At 37.9% G+C, this 19,920-nt stretch overlaps 1 protein-coding gene across 1 annotated transcript; it reads right to left on the bottom strand.

Annotated features, from left to right (window-relative positions):
• Positions 1-392: 392 nt before the first annotated feature.
• LOC140239449 (solute carrier organic anion transporter family member 4A1-like) lies at positions 393-19,718 on the bottom strand. Its single transcript, XM_072319284.1, has 11 exons — positions 19,502-19,718; positions 15,120-15,428; positions 14,230-14,428; positions 12,171-12,270; positions 11,571-11,692; positions 10,539-10,799; positions 9,538-9,733; positions 7,660-7,828; positions 6,728-6,903; positions 2,930-2,994; positions 393-809 (listed from the first exon to the last, which is right to left on the bottom strand). Exons 1-11 carry the CDS (start codon positions 19,694-19,696, stop codon positions 508-510), a joined length of 2,094 nt encoding a protein of 697 aa, XP_072175385.1. The 5' UTR covers positions 19,697-19,718; the 3' UTR covers positions 393-507.
• Between the last annotated feature and the right edge of the window lie 202 nt (positions 19,719-19,920).

The following is a 19,920-nucleotide window of genomic DNA, read 5'->3' on the forward strand; positions in this document are numbered from 1 at the left end:
GCTAAAAAGAATCGAATACTAGTACTTTTCAGTGTTAGGTGTGTACAGTTCTGGTTGAGGTGAGGATTTAGCTTTTAAGATTTTGGGAGATATTCAGAAACTACTCTATGAGATATCAAAGAGCATGCAATATTATTCTAAGGGGTATCAAAAGTTTATTTGATGAAAATCCGTTTTGAAATGGCTGAGATATCCCAAAACAAGGTGAAACAAAGAGATCCTAATAAAAGGCGTGGCCTTCGCCTTTTATCATTATCACTTTTTTGGATATCTCAGCCATTTGAAAACCAATTTTCATCAAATAAACGTTGAATCCATGCTCTTTCATATTTCATAAGAGGCTTCTCCTTATCTCACTTTATAATGTTATAAACCTGAATCCCCACCTCAACCAGTACTGTACAGTCCACTTTGAGAACTCAGTGACATCCAACAAGGATAAAACAAAATGGCGCCTCAGTCGGATTCCTGTCTTCAAAGAGCCAGATTCATGTCAAGCGAAGAGTGTCAGTACGAAGGCTCGCGGACAGATGTGCTGAATTCTGTGTCCATTGTCGTGTGGCTTGTGAGGGCGTCATTCGAAACGTTTTCCTTGTCGTCACCGGGCTCCGCTGGCTTGTAGAAAAGAAGCGCCAGACAGATGAACGTTAGGCTGAGTACCCGTAGAACCATCGTGACCGAAAGGACAACCAGGCTGAAATCGGCGTTTTGGTACAGCCAGCACGTCCGCGACCCGTCGCAATCCGTCTGCCACACTATACATACTAGGTCGATGAGGGCGCCAAACACTATCGGACCTGGGACGGTACCTGGTTTGGAATGGAAACGGACAATAATTTCGAGATAACCGCTAAGAAAGCTGCACCGTTCCAATTAGTGACCTCCCTTGGTTTCTTATCGTTTGTTTGCTCCATTATCTCTTATAATTAGCATTAACACATGCAGCCAATACATTTAACAAGAGAAATACAATAAGATAAAAGAGTTCAATACACTGAAGTCTTACGAAAGCGATCTAAACGTACACTTTGCCTCATTGATGGGAATATTGCTCAAATCATGCTGAATAAAGGTTATACCAATACTAAAATCGTCTTTTGGGATAACGGAACAATGAGGACAAAATATACCGGTATGCTGAACTCTCTCACAAGCGCATAGATAATACATCTCCAAGTAACACTAAAAGTGGATTTTATGGCTTTTAGAAAGCAATGATCATTTGCCGAAAAAAAAAAAAAATGTCTCCAACAGACAATGGGAAAAAGTATAATAATAAGCATGAAGAGGAATTTTGTGTTTTCACTGCCAAGACATGAACAATGAACTCAACCATGAAATAAAAGTTGATTTAATGTATATGCCCTATTCATCAATTATAATAATTCCCACCAGAGTAAAATCCTGAAGAGCTCATACAGAGGTCATCTTCTTCTTGCTTAAAACGATATCTCGCTGTGCTGTTACATTAACCCTAAAAAGACTGGGCTATTTTGGTAGCTTGAAAGACTGGGGGGGGGCCTAAAGGGCCCCCCTTAAGATCTTAGCCGTGGATTGCGCGATCACCGCGGAAATTTGCACAATGGTAGTGTGCGATGTAATCTACAAGATCGTATATTTAAATTTTCCAAAATAGTCTTCTTTTATTTTATTTTGATTAATTATGCTAATATATGCGAGAAATCAGACTCTTTGATCTAAATCAGTAAATAAAGCTCCAGAAGTGCTCATTTCTGGTCTAATTATTCTTTGTGGCATTCTTCGCAAATGTACTTGAAAAAAATTCGGTATCAAAATTAATTTCTTATTTATTTTATTGTTTTATGAATTTCTTATGTATTTCTTTGTTTTTTCGACCTTTTGTTTTTGCTGTTTTTTAAACAAAATTTGTGGCAGACACTTTTTGAAGCAAGATACTACTAAAACAAATTAATTTTAGCCATTGAGAGTAAAAATAAGCATATTTATATGAACCATGTGAAAAAACTCAATTTGCATTGACTTTGTACACAAAATCACATTTTTGAGCCATTTTCGGTCTCACGTGCATGTACAAAAAGTTATGTAACTTCAGAACCGTACCCCCGGGCGTCACAAATTTGGCGTCAAAATGTGCGGGAAACTCGAAAGAAAAAAGTCATAGAGCATCGCGGCGAGAGCATTGCATGTTGCAGAGTAATCGCGCGAAATGTCGAGGGGGGGGGCCTTTTAGGGCCCCCCCCCCCCCCAGTCTTTTTAGGGTTAAGTGCTAATCCCTCTTGATTATTTGAATTTGCAATGCAATGGCAGAAGTGAATATACTTAATATTACATATAGATAATATTATGTAAATATATAAAAATGACATACTGAAAACATATTGGAAAGCATCTAAGTAATTATAAGCGGGGTAAGAAAGATTATCGTCCAACACGATAGCATTATTGCTCCCTTGTTTGTTTGTTTGTTCATTTCCCATCTGTGAAGATGGCTGGATAGCCCATATTCAGCTACATGTATGTTAAGCTGGTCTTCCATGGGGTCCAGTTGGATGTGAGGTGGGACCACTTCACCGGGTTAAACACCCTGCTCTTTGCGATGAATGAATGAAGCGGGTTCTTTTACGTGCATGAGTTGTTACTCTCTCATACACGGGACCTCCATTTTATGTCCTATCCGAGGGACAGAGTGTTTTGCCTCTTGCTAGAGGGGACGGTATATGCTTACACACAACATTGCTCAGTCCAGACTCGGGTTCGAGTTTGATATAATGATATCGGTGTTTAAATGCCGAAAGCCTGTATCATAATAGGTTCCTCAGGAATGAGAGAAATGATATACAGACAGGGGAATGGATAGGGGATGAAATAATGTTGACATATCACATTATTGTGACAGACATAATAAATCATCAATAAGACTTCATCGTTCCAGACACGGATTCCTTACCAAGCCCACGATAAATGAGGGACTGGATTCCTAGCGCAAACGATCGTTGTGAATGGGCGACGCACCTGGGACGCGAATGAGGAACAGATACATAGAAATATCATTAGAGTCGAATGATTAAAACCATTGATGTGATTGTTATTCGATAGATAGGCAAACGTTATAAACACACAAACACTGTCGGAGACAATAAAATTACTGAGCATGAGCATTTGATGCTGCAATTCGCATGATTATAATGTTATACAATGCATTGTCGTCTCATGATTTGGCAACATCCGCACAAAACGTTTCGGCACTTTTAATACAAAATACTTTCACCTAAAATGATTCCTCTTCTCATACCCTTCCCCTCTCCCTCTTCCCCCCCCCCCCCCCCTCTCTCTCTCTCTCTCTCTCTCTCTCTCTCTCTCTCTCTCTCTCTCTCTCTCTCTCTCTCTCTCTTTCTCTGTCTTTCGTTCTTCCTTTCTCTTCCATCCCATCTCTTCTCCTTCTTTTTTACCATTTTCGTTTCTTCCTTGACAACTTGGGATGTTAAAGTAAGTTACAGAGTCTCCAGAGAATACTGTAGATATTCTAGAATATGATTGTTGATGAATTATCTTCTTCCATTATTTCTACATATTTTTCCTCAAATAAGTTATTCAACAAATTCTTTACAGTCAACCAGTTTGAACGTTTTTTTGTGTGTATGTGCTTCTTTAGTATAATACGCCGTTATCACAACTCGCCAAGATGATCTTTCTTTTAGTAATTTTCGCGTACCTTTTTTGTTCTTGTCGACTCGTAATAAATTAAAATGAAATTGCCGATAACCTCATCGCCTGCTGAAGCTACCTAGTTAATGAATAAAAGCTTGCTACAAATACAATAAAATGTGTATTTTGAAATAGATCTCCTATAAGTCAATTTTTTGAGGCAGGCAGCATCATGTATAAGGCTAAATGCGGAAGAAAGAGGCAGGTACAAATAGTATTGCCTGGATGTTGCTCTTTCTTTTACTTTTTTTTTTATCTGAATCTTTTGGAAAGCTTAGCCTTTCTCAAGAGATATTTGTAATACATGTAGATATAATGGCGAATCGGATCTCTCTCGTAATTGTAGAAACCATAGCATGCACAAGCATAATGTATTAGAATGTATCATTTTTCATCAGAATGATAAATTAGACATCAATCAAGAAAAACAAAAACAGAATTAGCACAAGAGCATGTATATTGAATACCTGAATATAAGAATGACCCAAGCCAAAACTTGGCTTCTATCGTTGGAGACCCCTTGCGAAGTAATGCTTTCATAATCTTTACTGCAGTAAAATCATTGTTTCACATAACAGCTTGAATACATGTACAGTACATAATATTCCCATTATAAGTGAGAAATTTAAAGTGTAAAGATGTTATTTGTTTGTCGTTTGATTTTTAGATTATCTTTTGTAATGGACTTTGGTCTTTCTTGCATGTTCACTTATTCAGTTGTTCATATATAACTCAATAATAGGTACATAATACTGAAGAGAGAGTGAGCGCGAGTAAGAGAGAGATGGTGAGATGAATAATAGTATATAGATAGATAAATAGATAGATAGAGATAAATAAATAGATAGGTAGATGGATAGATAGACAGGTAGATAGATAGATATATAGATAGATAGATAGATAGATAGATAGATAGATAGATAGATAGATAGATAGATTTTAATTTAATTTAATTTTAATTCATTTATTTTCATTCTTCTTCTTCTTTTTTTTCTTTTTCAACAAAAACATAACACAAGATCAGGTTTTACATCATAAACAAAGAACATTTGCCTTTGCAATTAATAAATGGTATCGAAAAACATAAGAGCACATTCTGGCAAAAAAAGAAGAAGATAGTAATACAAAGTCATGCTTCAGTTGAAAAAAAAAAGGAAGAAAGAATAGAGAGGTCCACTAAAAAGCAAAGCTTGTACAGTGTGTCTCTAAAAAAAGTAAACCCAACCTCAACGGCAAATTTTCAGAAAACTATATAATATTATTATTTTTTCATGGTTAGATAGTCCAATAAGTCCTCTGTCCAATGATACCACGTAGGTTATGTAACTCTCATGCATGACTGAGCATGATTCAACTTACTGAATGGGTGTGAAATCATCACTGTGGCAAGTTCCGTGATCAGCGTACTTTCTCACATTGTACCAGATGGCTCTTTTTGTTGGAGGCTGCCTGTCGGGGAACTGCACCCGAAAAGCCTCTTGAACTTCCACGAAACTTCTTGTTTCCTGGTATCAAGTTACCAGGAATAATCTGTGCTCAATTGTCAACTGTACCATGTTTGGAAAGCATGTGAAGTGTACCTGTGTCAGGAACAACCTTTGCTGAAGTTGTTATGTAATCATAGGCCTAACATGTGACAAAAATTTAACTTCAAATATGCCCTGAATGCATGACAATAGCAAGAAATAACTTGCCACAGTGATGATTTCACACCCATTCACTAAGTTGAATTATGCTCAGTCATGCATGAGAATTACATAACCTACGTGGTATCATTGGATAGAGGACTTATTGGACTATCTAACCATGAAAAAATAATGTGCAAATATTTTATAGTTTTCTGAAAATTTGCTGTTGAAGTTGGGTTTACTTTTTTAGAGACACACTGTAGATTGTGAACCACTCATAAAACTTATGAATTACTTATTTACAAACACTTGTGACAAATATGATAAACGACAGGACGGGACAAAACAGAAGAAACACAACAACATGACACAATTTGCCAGAATAGATGAAAAGTACGGAAGGAAAGAAAGAAAAAAGAGAGAATGAGAGAATGCCTACACGCTTAACAAGGGCAATGGAACAGAGGATGGTAGAGAATGTGCTTCATAGAGTTGGTGCTGCATGCAGCTGAGCAAGGATTGTGATGGCTCACTTCTTTACGTAATAATGAATTCAGTGATTGAATGATTGGTGGGTGGATGATGAACCCTGAGGTTAACGAAACCTATAGCTAAGGAAAAAAACATATCATGGAGGATTTAATAAAAAAGATTTAAACTTGCGCTTAAAAGAATGCAAAGATGGGGGATTTTTTATTTCACAGCTCAGTGAGTTCCAAAATCTAGGACCGGTGTACATAAATGTATTCTGAGCCAATAAAGTTCTCATGAGGGGTAAATGAAACTTATTAGATTGTCTAGTGGGATAATCATGAAAAGACTGATTCCGTGGGAACATTGAATTGAAAATACTGGGAAGTGCATTTACATTGTAATTAAACATAAACTGACCAAGTTGAAAAAAAAATACAAATCTTTAATTTTCAAAATTTTATGTTTAGTAAATAATGGCTCTGTATGGGAACGTGGCGGGACGCCACAAATAATACGAATAACCTTTTTTTTTTTTTTTGTAATAAAAGTAATTTATCTAACAAGTTTTGATGGGCACTACCCCACGCTAGGAGTCCGTAATTGAAATAAGATAAAATTAGAGAAAAATACAACGTCAACAAAGATGACAACGGAATATGAAACTTGAGTCTATTAATAATACCAATATTGCGTGAAATTATTGTACTTATGTTTGTTATATGCGGCCTCCACGAAAGTTTATCATCCACTGTGATACCAAGGAATTTTATATGAGAAACTCGTTCTAACAAAGTGTCATCAAAAGCAATACCTGTGCCTAAATCTTCTAAAGAATTACTAAAAAGCATATACTTAGTTTTCTGAAGATTAAGAGATAATTTATTAGCTCTTATAGATAGATAGATAGACAGATAGATAAAGAAGAGAAACTGCCTTACCTCATCGTGGCCAAGATGGAGGGAACGAGGCCCAGAAAGGTGAACGTAAGCACTAAAGACATGACGACAAGAAATGGCGCCTGTATCGAGCACGGTTCGACCGGACACTTTCCGAGGAGGGCGTGGCCATGTTCACCAGTTTCATTGCCCGGTATACATCTACAATCAAAATACATCTACACAAGAGGAAAATAGAATGATAAGGGTAATAGGAGAAAAACGGACTATGCTATTAGCATTTCCAAAAATATATGCACTATTCATCTATCTATCTATCTATCAATCTTTTGATCTATATATATACACGTATCTTTTTATCTGCACTATACTCAATGGCAAAGGTTCAAAAACTGTCTGATTAGTAAAGGGTAGAGATTAACATTAACATAATAGATTAACATAAGTGTGGTTAGGTTAGGTTCTGCCTACCTAGCCCTCTATTCATCTATCCATCTATCTATATATATATATATATATATATATATATATATATATATATATATATCTTTTGATCTATATACGTATCTTTTTATCAAATTATCTATCCATCTACTCATCTCTCTCTTTCTACCTATCTATCGACCTATCTATCTATCTGTCTATCTATCTACCTATCTATCTATCTATCCATCTACCTCTCTATCCCTTTTGAACTCCCTATTCTTCTATTATCTAGCTTTCTATCTATCTATCTATCTATCTATCTATCTATCCATCTATCTTTCTGTCTACCTATCCATCCATTCATCTATCCCTCTACCTGCCTATCAATCTTTCTATCTACCTATATCTATCTATCTATCTATCTATCTATCTATCTATCTATCTATCTATCTATCTATCTATCTATCTACCTATCTATTTAATCTATATAATCTATCTATCTATTTCTCTGATTATTCCCGTTGTAAAATTCTATCCAGCGGTCTCACCCTATCACTCCCGTTGCTACCCGGTGCTTCCGCCTGGCATCCGGCGTAGCATGCCGAGTAGTACATCACGTCGTTGCTTCCACACACTGGATTGAAGTCTCCGAGGCAGTGGCAATTTTTATTGCATTCTGTCGTAAGATTTGCTTCACCTCCGAGGTACGGTAGCGACCTGCATCGAGTGACGTCATAATGAAAAATGGCAAACTTACGTCATAGAACTGTCGTCATCAAGAAAAGCCTCTCCAATCTTGTCCATTGTCTTTTACGTATTTGAAGAGATTTATCGAAAATCGAGCCAACTCCATTCTTGTTAAGTTGAGATATTTGTGATTAAAGCTGCTAAAAACAAATAAAATAACAAGAAAATACAGGATATTTTTCAGCATAATCTAGAATATTACTTGTTATGTTGCAGTGAGGTATTACTGGAAAGGTTTAATTTTGCTCTGTCTCTCATTCTATTTATCACTGAAATGTCTCAAAGTGGCACTTAGCTCAATTTGCGATAAAACTGTTCATTTATTTACTTATTTATTCATGTATCTATTTATTCATTCATTCATTCATTTCCTTATTAATCTATTTATCAATCTATCTATCCATTTTAGGTAGAAGGAAGTTTGTTTTGCTGAGCTGGTTGTGTTGTTGTCCAACTGGTCAGCCTCTGCAGATACGTGAGATGCAATCTTCATCTATTTTCGTTTGTGTATTACTTCTTTTGCAACAGAAAAGAACTTCTTTAACTCTAAAGTTCATACTTTAACTCTAAAGAAGCTTTCGCACCAATCCTGAAAAAAAAAAACAGTAAGAGGAATAGTAAATGTAGATACGGAGTCGGTATCTGACTGAAAATGAAAATAAAGCTGTGCTTGCATGCTTAGTCTATACGGTAATGGTAATGTAAACATCGGAAATGTAAACATTTCCTATGAACTGAACATAGCTAACGACGGTGTATAGTAGTTTTCTTGCCTGTCTGGAAGAGAACAGCCTCGGTTTATAATGAAGTGATATCCATGCAGGGAGGTGCTAGAGAAGGAGAGACAACTACTGCTCTCCTTTGAAGTCATGCGCGGCACCACCGAGCAAGTTATGCGTTCAACTACAGGTGTTACCCCGAAGTTGTGCTTTGACAAAAGAGAGCATCAATAATCGGGACTAGCGCTCTCACATCTAGAAATACTTGCTCCTACTGCAATTCGCTCTCTCTTTCAATGTGATGGCAACAATGAATTTGTGTACCTTGAATTGGAGCAGCGAATAAAAATGCAGTGTAAAACTCACAATTTTAACAGCAAGTAGTTTAAAAACACGCTGGAACACGCTTTAGCGGAGTACTTTATTTGAAAGATCAAAATATCCCAGATTAAAAAGATATAAAATTAACATGCGGAAATATGCGCATTATAGAAAAATATTTTTCGATTTGCGAATTACGAAGAAACTAGAAATACATGTTTATAATATTGAATTCTTTCCTAAACTATTCTAAATCAATTCGAGTATTTCATTTAAAATTTTGCGGTGAAATAAAGCTTGTAATTCAACTAAAGGTGAAATGCGTTCTTCGTCTCCGAACTTCGTCTCCGAACTTCGTTTTGCAACTAGAGCGATGCCGAGCATGATTTCAAAGCGAAGTGGAATGCCAAACATCCCATTGTAACGCCTTGAACCCAAACATGTGTTTGCATGAATTACGAAGAGTTGCTACTCCATCTCTGTAACACCTCCCTGATCCATGTATGTGTACACTATTATGTATTAGGTTCGCATGTTTATGTTTACGACATGTTATTGACTTGTTATTGTTTTGGGGTGAAACAGAAAACGAACGAAACGAAACGAACACTCAAACGCTGATGTGCATGAATGACGTACGTGTTTACATATTGCACCGTTGCGCCGGCCATTTCGGGGTCTGGACAACTCAATACGAAGATCGGCATGCAAGCCAGCGAGATGGCCAAACAACCCAGGCAGAATTTGATCATGCCGCGAAACTTGAGCTTGAAGAACAGGACGATAACAGCGCCCACTAGCGTCCCGACGCAGCTAGACGGAATGACGATCACACCTGCCAGAGAGAAAACAAATACAGGGTACAACAAAAAAGAGTCACTTTAGTCTCAGTGTATATTACATGATCTATGTTTGGTCGTTTCATTTTTCCACTAGAAAATATGGCTGGATAGCCCATACTCAGCTTCACTAGCTGGTCTTCCATGGGGTGCATATCGGATGTAAGGCAGGACCATTTCACCGGGTTTTGTAACCTATCATATGCTGCTCTTTGGGGTGAATGAATGAAGCAGGATCTTTTACGTGCATGGCATTTGACTCTCACAAACGGGGCCTTTATTTCATGTCCTATCCGAGGGACAGAGTATTTTGCCTCTTACTATAGAGGGGACGGTATGATTACATTAAAAAAACACTGAATAAAACAGATAAACAATATTTTCAACGGTGTTTTTTTTTCCAATTAAGGTCGGCATCAAATGTAGAAAATATTGATGCTTTTTATGTTACTGTGCTTGCTATAAACATCAAGAAATATTTCAAAAGGTATTATCAAAATTATCACACATATTTTCATCTTTTTCTTTGATTTTTTTTTCAACAATTTCAATCTCAAATATCTTGAAGTTGACTAAGACAGACAAAATATAAAGGTAATCGTAAATAATGATAATTATCAATGGTATCATCATTATTATAAATGTCATAATCATAACCGCGTTGTGACATTAAACAATACCAACTATATTAGCAGTAATAATTTAAGTTATTATTAAGAATAATGATGACAGCGAATGGGGTACTACAGGCATGGCAATAGCCACATCGACTAAACTGGGATCGCGAGGTATTAGCTGCACCTGTTTCAAAGGCCGCCGCGCTCGACGAGATGCCGAACTGTGTCTCGAAGAACTTCGGCCCGAAGGCGGCCAGGCAGCTGATGATGAACCACTCGCAGGCGGCCGAACAGTTCAGCAGCATGAACGGCGCGTTGGTGACCAAGATCCGCGTGGCCCGCGGTATATCTCGGGTTGTGCCGGCCAGGTCGTCTGAACGAGCCTCGAAATTTGATCCCTTTTGGCACTGATCCCTATCAAGGTGCCCGTCTATATTTTTGGCATCTGTATTGTCGTTAAATAAAAACAAACAAGCAAACAAAAAGTATATTAAAAAGAAAATAAAAATAACACCCAAGCAAACAAACTTGAAAAAACAAAAAGGGATGTATTTTCTACAAATACATATATATACAAGCTGTACCTATATCTGCATATTGCTATTTACATACATATGGGGATTATTTAACTTTGCTATGATACCCGAAGAGTCCAGTTTGCCAGATCTTGAGTGTAAATTAACTCCAATTATTGAAATCAATTAATTCTTGCGCCGAGTTGTATTCGTTGCAACTGATTGACATATTACCCGTCCAAAGACAAATTATCAACAAGTTGCAACAAAAAAACAACAGCAACAACAACAACTCGACGCAAGGATTCATTAATGTGAATAGATACGCAGTATAACCCGTCGCCCTGCTATAAGGATTAGAATCATCACTGGCTGTCGAGTGAAAGCTCGGTTGTCTAGTGGATATGGCGCCTGTCTAGTAATTTGGGGATCGTTGGTTCGAGTCCAACCCGAGTACGTTTATATGACAATGATGTTTTTTTTTAAACATAATTACTGCTAACACAATGTTGTATACATTGTACTTTGTCCCTTGAACTTATGGTGCTATTGGAAATAAAATCTCATTTGAAACTTGAAACTTAAAAAAACCCGTTGAATAATCTGTTCTGAGTTATGTCGATGAAGGGCAATTCGTCAATCAGTTGCAATTGCTCAGATCACTTGTTTAACGCTTGCTGGAAATAAAAAGGGTGGTTTACCTGGAAGGTACTTGGGGAAGCCCAGGAGCGGAATGGCCACGATAAGAGCCAAGGAAGCACTGGTGAGGAAGCCGATCCACCACGCCCCTACCCACAGGGGGCTGTCTGGGGTTAGGCCGAGACTTTGGAGGATGGGTAACCATGGCAACCAGGGGAAGAAATGGTATAGGCATTAGAAACAAGATAACGACGAAATATTTCGTTGGGATAATTGTTTTAGGACGGTGACATGCTGTAGAATTGGTCTGATTTGAACGATGATAAATCACGAAATTAAATTGAGTGACAGTAAAAAAGAGTAGCAAAGCAAGGCAGTATAGATAATGTCATCAAAGGAATAACGAATGATCTTTAACAATTCTGAACATCATAATTATCACCTGTAGTTTTACGGACAAAGCGACATGAAACAGCTGGTACTAATACAAAACATACATTTACAAAAAGTTACAGTATTTACTCGATGATTGAAGAAGAAGACCCAAAGGTCGTAAATCGGGGGGGGGGGGGGGTGGAACACTGTTTTCTGTTCTACCTTAGCTTACTTTCCATTAGATGACATCCTGATTTATGACAATGAATATTTATAATCATAATTACCTTTCTGGATTGACGTCAGGATCCACGTATATAGAGAGAAAATATGCACCCAGGAGATATCCTAGAGCCGGACCGATTATAGAACAGGTCTGTATAGTACCTACGTGTACATAAAATGGGTGAAAATCATACATGACGTTTATCGTCATTCTATCGATATGTCTATTCAAATTCAAAATAAAATTCAAATTCAAAATAAAATTCAAATTCAACTTTATTTTCCCCTTTTTTTCAGCAGAATGTACAAAGAAATATGAAAAATCTGACATGCGTGTCGTTGAGAATGATTATACATAGCCAGTCATGGATAACAACATGTTCATGTCTACATGATCAATACAACAACAACAAAAAAGAGACATATTATCGTTTTTAAACACTCTGCGAAAAAAAAAAAGTGAAGGTACATGTACCTACTCAAAAGACTATGCTTGTATTGTGTGGGTACCTCTAAGGGAAGGGGGAAAGAGGGGGTGAAAAGCTTACAACTACAAAGAGTGCGGGGAGAACTGGAAAATCGGGAATAGAAAAAAAACAAGAAAGCAAAAGTGTGAAAAAAAGGGAACAGAAAATCTATTGAACTGATTCCGACCATGAAAAGCAAACCGGTGCAATACAGATAAGATACACGAAGATCCGCGTACAGGGAAATTGGTAATCAAATCGCCAATGAAATAATAAGCCAGTTCGTAATTAGCTCATGTACACCTTGGTACAGATGACCTTTCTTTTTTCTCAGTTGGTTAGGCACTTCTCTCGTTTTCAAAGCGGTATAATGCATAAGCTTGCCCGACATAACAATTTATGGAATTCGTGTTCAAACAAAGTATGAACTTGTGTTTAGACCAGGTGACCAGAATAGTCCATCAGTGGACACTTTAGCAGGCATCTAATTCATTGTTTCGTATTGAATGCATTAACAACCTTTTTCTTTTGATATTGCCACATACCAGGCTTACTGTCAGGTGGATGTGCTGGCAAGCACTATTTAGATAAGGATCACATGAATAATCATCACATCACAGCTGCTTATCTCAGTGAATTAATAAACCAAAATGCCTGTTGGTACAAATGACCTTTTCTGCTCATGCGCAAAGTGGAATTACGAACTGGTCTATAGAAAGATTTGCGTGTTTTGAAATGTTTTCATTGTCACTTTCACTTAGGTTTGCAAGAACTCTCATTCGGCATGAAATAAACACAGATAAGCCTACCACTTTGGAACACAGATATAACGACTAACCGACGTACACTGTAAAAACATCGGTGTTAGATTTAACACCATGGGTGTTAAATCTAACACCGATCAAGCTTCAATGGAGGACCACACCCACAGGTGTAGAAAATGTATTGTGACGGTGTCAAAAAGTGTTCACCTGGCACTTCGTGGTGTTAATTCGACACTGTGGCTGGTGATATTTTTGACACTGCGCTAGAGTTGATTCATTAATGACACCGCATGGTGTTGATTTGATATTGGTGGTGTTAATTTCACTGGTATAACACCCGTCTAGCTTCAATAGGAGACCACACCAACTGGTGTTACTGTGGTGTAATGTATTTACACATTTTTTTTTTTCAAAAATCAAGTACTTTATCGGAAAATTCTTAATTGTCTTGTTGAAGTTCAGAAATAACAAGAAATTCAGTAACTAAGAAACTATAAAAAATATATATATATATATATTTTGAAATGACACCCGGAGGTGTTAATCTAACACCATGAATGAGCACCGGAAATTTAAGACCAGCTCGGTGTTTCATATTTAACACCGGACTTTTTGCAGTGTATGACTGGTCATTTAGGCTTGGTTTCTATCATGATACTATTTTCATGTGTCTTGTAGAAAAAAAATAGCTACAACATTAATTGTCATTTGTTCGCAAACTATATTTTTTGTTTTTATTTTCAGGGTGGACCTCACTTTGGATATCGTGACATTTCAATTTTCCGTCTTTTTATTGTCTGTGGATGTCCGTGGAGAACTTTGGAAGAGATGAAATATTGCATCGATTGATACAGGTATAAGTTTTCCCATCCCCCCCCCCCCCTTCTTACCAAGATAGATGGAAGACTCGCTAGGAGCAACACTCTCATCTAAGTACGTCACGCCCAGTGTGTAGATGGGCGCCGCCCCGATTCCGTGAAGACACTGGGCGAGCACGAAGATCCAGTAGTACGAGTCGGAGGGGGTACTGTCGACACTGCATGTATCCGTGTAGTTGCTCTCCAAATCACACACATCGGGAATCAATGTCTGGGATAGATATCACGTTAGAAACATTTTATCTTCTTCTGTTTTTTTTTTTTTTTGTTTTTTGTTTAATATTATTATCAAAACCCGTTGAAGACGAGTCCCCAGTATACTCAGGCAGGGGTCTATGGGAAATGAGTGTTGTAGCAAAATCAGTCCGTCCTCAAAGAGTTATGAAAGCACCAGCCTATACTGCAGAAGCAAATTTTATACGGAGTCGGTTTGTTATTGGTTTTTTTTTTTTTTAGATTCGTATGACGCGTGAGTCACGTGTCTCAGTTGCATAAATGGATGAATATCGTGTCGCAAAATGTAATAAATATGATAAGGAAAAATTAGATTAAAACGGTATGGCCATCATACCTTTAAAAAAAAAATCTATGTGACAAATCATGTTTATCTCCTATCCTTGTCGTTTTCGTTATTTTTCTCTTCTTCTTCATCGTACTCTACTACTACTTCTTGTTCTACATCTTCTTCTTTCTTCTACTTCTTCTTCTTCTTCATCTTCTTCTTTATCCTCTTCCTCTTCTCCCCTCTGAGGTAAATAAACACTTTAAACAGCATCTGCACCAACCAGAACTCAGCTCAAAAGCTTTACAGACCACTACCCCATAAGTGAGCCAATAGGTGACGAATTTATTCCAAAGCAACAGCTTCTTTCGAGTTTCCAATAAATCGTAAGGTGACTTACGGAGGGCTGATAGAGACCGTCGATGAACTGCGGCAGCGCGAAGGTGAGGGAGCCGAGAGCGAAGATCAGCGCACCGTTGCCGAGCCACAGAGGTTTATTGCCCCTCTCGCCGAAGTAGGTGACGAAGAGGATGACGACCAGGAGGGCGAGGTCGTAGCAGGAAGCCAGAAAACCGCTTTGCACACTGGGAAGGCCAAAGCGCTGCTCCAGTGTGGTTGTGTCCGTGAAGACAAGCCCGCTCGTCACGTAGCTCTGGGTCACCGCCAGTCCGCAGAGCCAAAACAGCACCCCCTTCGGATTGTTCCAGAACTATTCGTCCACCGCAAAAACGATATAAGGCAGACAAGCGCATGTGGAGACAAAAATGATAACTTGTAACCCATTATGATGTTTAATAATTTTCAATACCCCGGCAATTTAAAGTCATGTTTGACCTCATTATACTGGATTGACAAATCCCCATCGGAAGCGTTAGAGTTAATTGGCCTGATTGAAAGTCATCTCAATGTTGTGAAAACTAGCAAACTTTGTGTGGATGTACAGAAGCGTTATATGTCAGACTGTGTATGGTTTCAATACAGTTAAATCAAGGAGGTACGCCATCACTGGGCGAGCACCTCCTTGGTTTGTATTTAGTTCTGAACGTTGAAGGAAGCAAAGAATACCAGGGTCCCGTTGCATAAAACTTTTTTAGCAACCTTTAAAAATTCAGGTTGGGATTTGCCCAACCTGAATTTTTTTAGGTTGCTAACCTAAGAATGTAAAATCCGTTGTATAAAAACTCTGGTTGGGAGCTTCCAACCGAAATTTTGTGATTTCAACCGGAAAAAAAAAAAAAAAATCCGGTTGGAGTTTTATGCAACGGGCCCCTGGAGTCCTCCCATTCAGCAGCTCTCCCTGCTGTCATGACTGTTGGCTAGTTTCAGCATGGAGCTAGAAAACTGCATGATGTCAGTCATGACAATGCAGCGATTAGTCTGGGTCGTTGTCAACGATGCTATCATGGACAGGTGCAGTTTTGTGACGCAGACTATAATGCGCATTTAAAGGGGAAATTCAGTCCAAATGATATAAGTTACAATGTAGTTTGATTTTTTTTTTTAAAGTAAAATTTTTTAGTTCAACGGTAAAAATTTGACTGAAATCGGATAAAAAATAAGGAAGTTATGACATTTTTTACAGTGTTTTAAAGTTTTACTAATTTCTGCAAAACAGTTCTTGTACAGTAGATATGCAAATGAGTACAAGCTAACCATGTCATAACCTCACAATTTTCCATTGATCGTGTATAAAAAATGACGAAAATTCAATGGTCCTGTCACTGAAGTCTGAAACATGATGTTATTAGCGGTTGAATAACTTCAGAATACTGATTAGTTAGATTTATCAGGATTTGAGCCTCGGGTATGATTATTGTGTTTGAATGAAAAACTGGAAATTTCGAGGTTTTATGTACAAACTTTGGCAAGTTGCGAGGGGATTGCATGCTCTCTTTTCCATATTATGCATATTCATATTGACCGTTCAAGAACAGCGTTTCCTGAAAAATTAGAGAAACTTCAAGATGTCACAACTTCCTTATTTTACCGTTGAACTCGTAATATTTTACTCTTTCTTATCAGACTAACTTATATTTGGTCTGGATTTCCCCTTTAGCCAGACAAATTAAGCTAAATGTACTTGGACCACAATGACTGTTGGTCATATCCCATTTCGGAAAGGGTAATTTGCACACTGTACAAGTTGTATAACCTTCCTGGCTCCAAGAATCATTTCTATACTCCAAACCCCATCACTTGAAATAAAATCAGAAACAAACCTGCGGCGAAAATTACCCCTATAAATCAGAAATTCAACACTTTCGATCAAATCAAGAGAATGTCTTTTCAATAAGATCATTTAACATTTATGAATAAAATAGATGTACATCAAGTACACTTTTTACATCGATAAAGAATACATTGGTAGTTCTTGCCTTTTTTGTGTATTATTTTGAGAGAAAAAAAATGATTACCCAAATCCCCACCTAATACAATACACCTGTCTGTCGGTCAGACAAGCAAATCTGAAAAAAAAAGACAGTTTCATTCGGGGTTACGTTCTGCGCATAACCAAAATAAAGGTCTGAAATAAACGACATAGTGAGACACAGTGTTGCAATGAACAATAATGCCATGAACAGCGCTTGAACTGTCTCTTCACGCTGCAGTTATAACCATTAGTTTTAAGGGAAATTGCTACATAAAGGAAAATTTGATTACTTAAGTGGATGATATCTTGCTTCGATGGTTTCAGATTCAGGGTTATTGTTGAACAGTCGCTAACTGCGAACTGGTCTGTGGGGAAGACTTTATACAAAAACCCACTCTTCCGAGACAGTGACACGCAAATAATAGGGCTATTAAGGACTAATCCTACAGCTACGTTGTAGTTCCACAAAATCCGGTAATGTAATCCGATGCTAATAAGAGGCGATTTGAGCACCTTATCATAGAAATCCAGCAACCCGTACATTGTCAAACTAGACAAAATCGGGGTACTTCAATTCAAGCTGTTGAAGGCCTTGGGATGGGAAGATGTAATGATAGAATAGAGTTATTGTGAGGGGGAATGGGTAGCTGGGTAGTTGACGGGGTAAAATAGTATTAGGCTGTGTTTATGCTTCCTCTTTTCGGGCCAGAATCAGCGTTTTGAAAGGTTTAACCCTAACTAGGCCGGGGGGGGGGGGGGCCTCTGAGGCCCCCCCCCCCTCGACGTTTCGCGCAATGTATCGCTATCGCGAGAAGCTGTCGCCGCGACGTTTCATGACTTTTTTCTTTCGAGTCTCCCGCATCTTTTGACACCAAATTTGCGATGCCCGGGTGCGCGGTTCCGAAGTTGCGCATAAATATGCATGTGCATGTCAGACCAAAAATTGCTCAAAAACGTGAATTTGTGTACAATTTCAATGCAAAATGTGTTTACAGACAAATTTCATAAAAGCATGATTATTTTGGGGTTTTATTGATTAAAATCAATTAATAAAGCATTTTCTTGTTCGGAACAATGTCACGTACAAATTTCATCGAGAAAACAATGAAAAACATAAAGTTGAAAAAACAAAGAAATACATAAGAAATTAAAAAAACAATAGAATACTTAGGAAATTTTTTCTGATTGCGCAATTTTTTTCTCTTACATTTGCTAAGGCCACTAAAAAGAATATCTACACAAAAAATGTGCCTGTTTTGAGCTTTATTTAGTGATTTATACCAAATTGTCTGATTTCATGCATCATTATGCATAAATTAGCATAATTTAGTGTACATGATAATTTTTGAAAAAATTTACTTCATGGTACTTTAGATTACATCATAGGCAATGCGTGTGCCAATTTTCATCGTGATCGCGCGGTCGACGGCCGAGATCCGGAGGGGGGGGGGGGCCTGGGAGGCCCCCCCCCCCCCCCGGCTCTATCATCTACCTGAATAGCCCGGCTTAGTTAGGGTTAAGACGTCCTTGCGTCCTTGCTCATCTTGATATAAACGTCGTTTCAAAGCGTCGTTTCAAAACGCACAATAAAGGGTGCGTTTACGATCGGCGACTCTGACTAAAATGATTTCATGGGATAGCATAAACGCAAAATCACATAATGTGATACGCGATTTTATTCGGATCTGAAACATCTTACGAAGATAAAGAAGAAGATGTACGACTTCGATAAGCCTTTCTCGTTATGACACGAGTTTAACACTGAACTCATTACATCTTAGAGATAGAGTGATTGTCCACAAATTGGTTACGTTGAGCACCCCAGTCCAGTGAGCAAAAGGTTGAATTCGACACTCCTTTTGAGCTATATATACGTATATCATTTTCTTCTACCATCACAAATTTCTCTCTGGCGCGTTGATTTCCTATCTCTTTGTTCAACAATATCCTGTATGTTTCAGTCAATTTTGATTATTCCGTTCATAACAACTGGAAGAGAGAGATAGAGAAAGAGGGGGGGGGGGTGGAGGAAGAAGACGGGCAATACTATGTGTTTAAATTCCGAGCCAGTTTCTCCTTTTGCCATCTAGTCCCTTGCTCCAAGCTTGTTCTCCCTTTCTGCTCTTTGAGTTTCATTTACATACTTTGTATTTATTTAATTATTCATTTATTTAATCCCTTATTCGTTTATTCATTCATTCATTCATTCATTATTTATTCAATTTATTTATTCATTTGTGTATTCATTACATTATTCATTCATTTACCAAATTATTTATTTAGTAATTTATTTATTTATTAGACTACTGATAAATTAATTAATTAATGTATTTATTTATTCATTTATTTATTTATTTATTTATCTATCTATTCATTTATTTATTCATTCAAGTCCAAAAACACAGTCTCACCTGAAGGCAGGACGGACGGAAGGAAAACCAGCCGTACCTCCTCTCCCCTCGCTCCTCCGTGTCGCCAATGGCATCGTCTGCCTGATCATTGGTCGTCGTCGACTTGGACGACGACGTCAAGAGGAGCTTCTCCTGATCGTGCAGGAGAGGCTGGTACTCGTCAGCCAGAGGTTCCCCGATGGTGTCGTCCGCCATTGCTGTCGCAAGCGGAGAGATCTCACCTGCAAGATTGAAATTGCGGACACGAAAAAATGCTGCTGGTGATTGAGTTTATGCAAATTTCGATGCGCCATTGTGACGTCACGCTGTATTCATGGTTTGGCTGGAATCTATGTACTTTATATTACCAACTGTCATAATCACCATGATTTAATTTCTATTTCATTCTTTTGTTTCCCTTCCGATATAGTGACAAACAC

This window comes from Diadema setosum, chromosome 16 (assembly GCF_964275005.1).
Source record: "Diadema setosum chromosome 16, eeDiaSeto1, whole genome shotgun sequence".
In the NCBI taxonomy this organism is placed as follows: domain Eukaryota; kingdom Metazoa; phylum Echinodermata; class Echinoidea; order Diadematoida; family Diadematidae; genus Diadema; species Diadema setosum.

Coding starts and splice junctions, on each gene's coding strand:
- LOC140239449 (XM_072319284.1), bottom strand. CDS start 19,696: ATGGCGGACGACACCATCGGGGAACCTCTGGCTGACGAGTACCAGCCT. Junction 7,829..9,537: donor ACGGTGCAATATGTAAACAC/GTACGTCATTCA, acceptor CACTCGATGCAG/GTCGCTACCGTACCTCGGAG. Junction 6,904..7,659: donor GTAGCAACGGGAGTGATAGG/GTGAGACCGCTG, acceptor CCTCTTGTGTAG/ATGTATTTTGATTGTAGATG.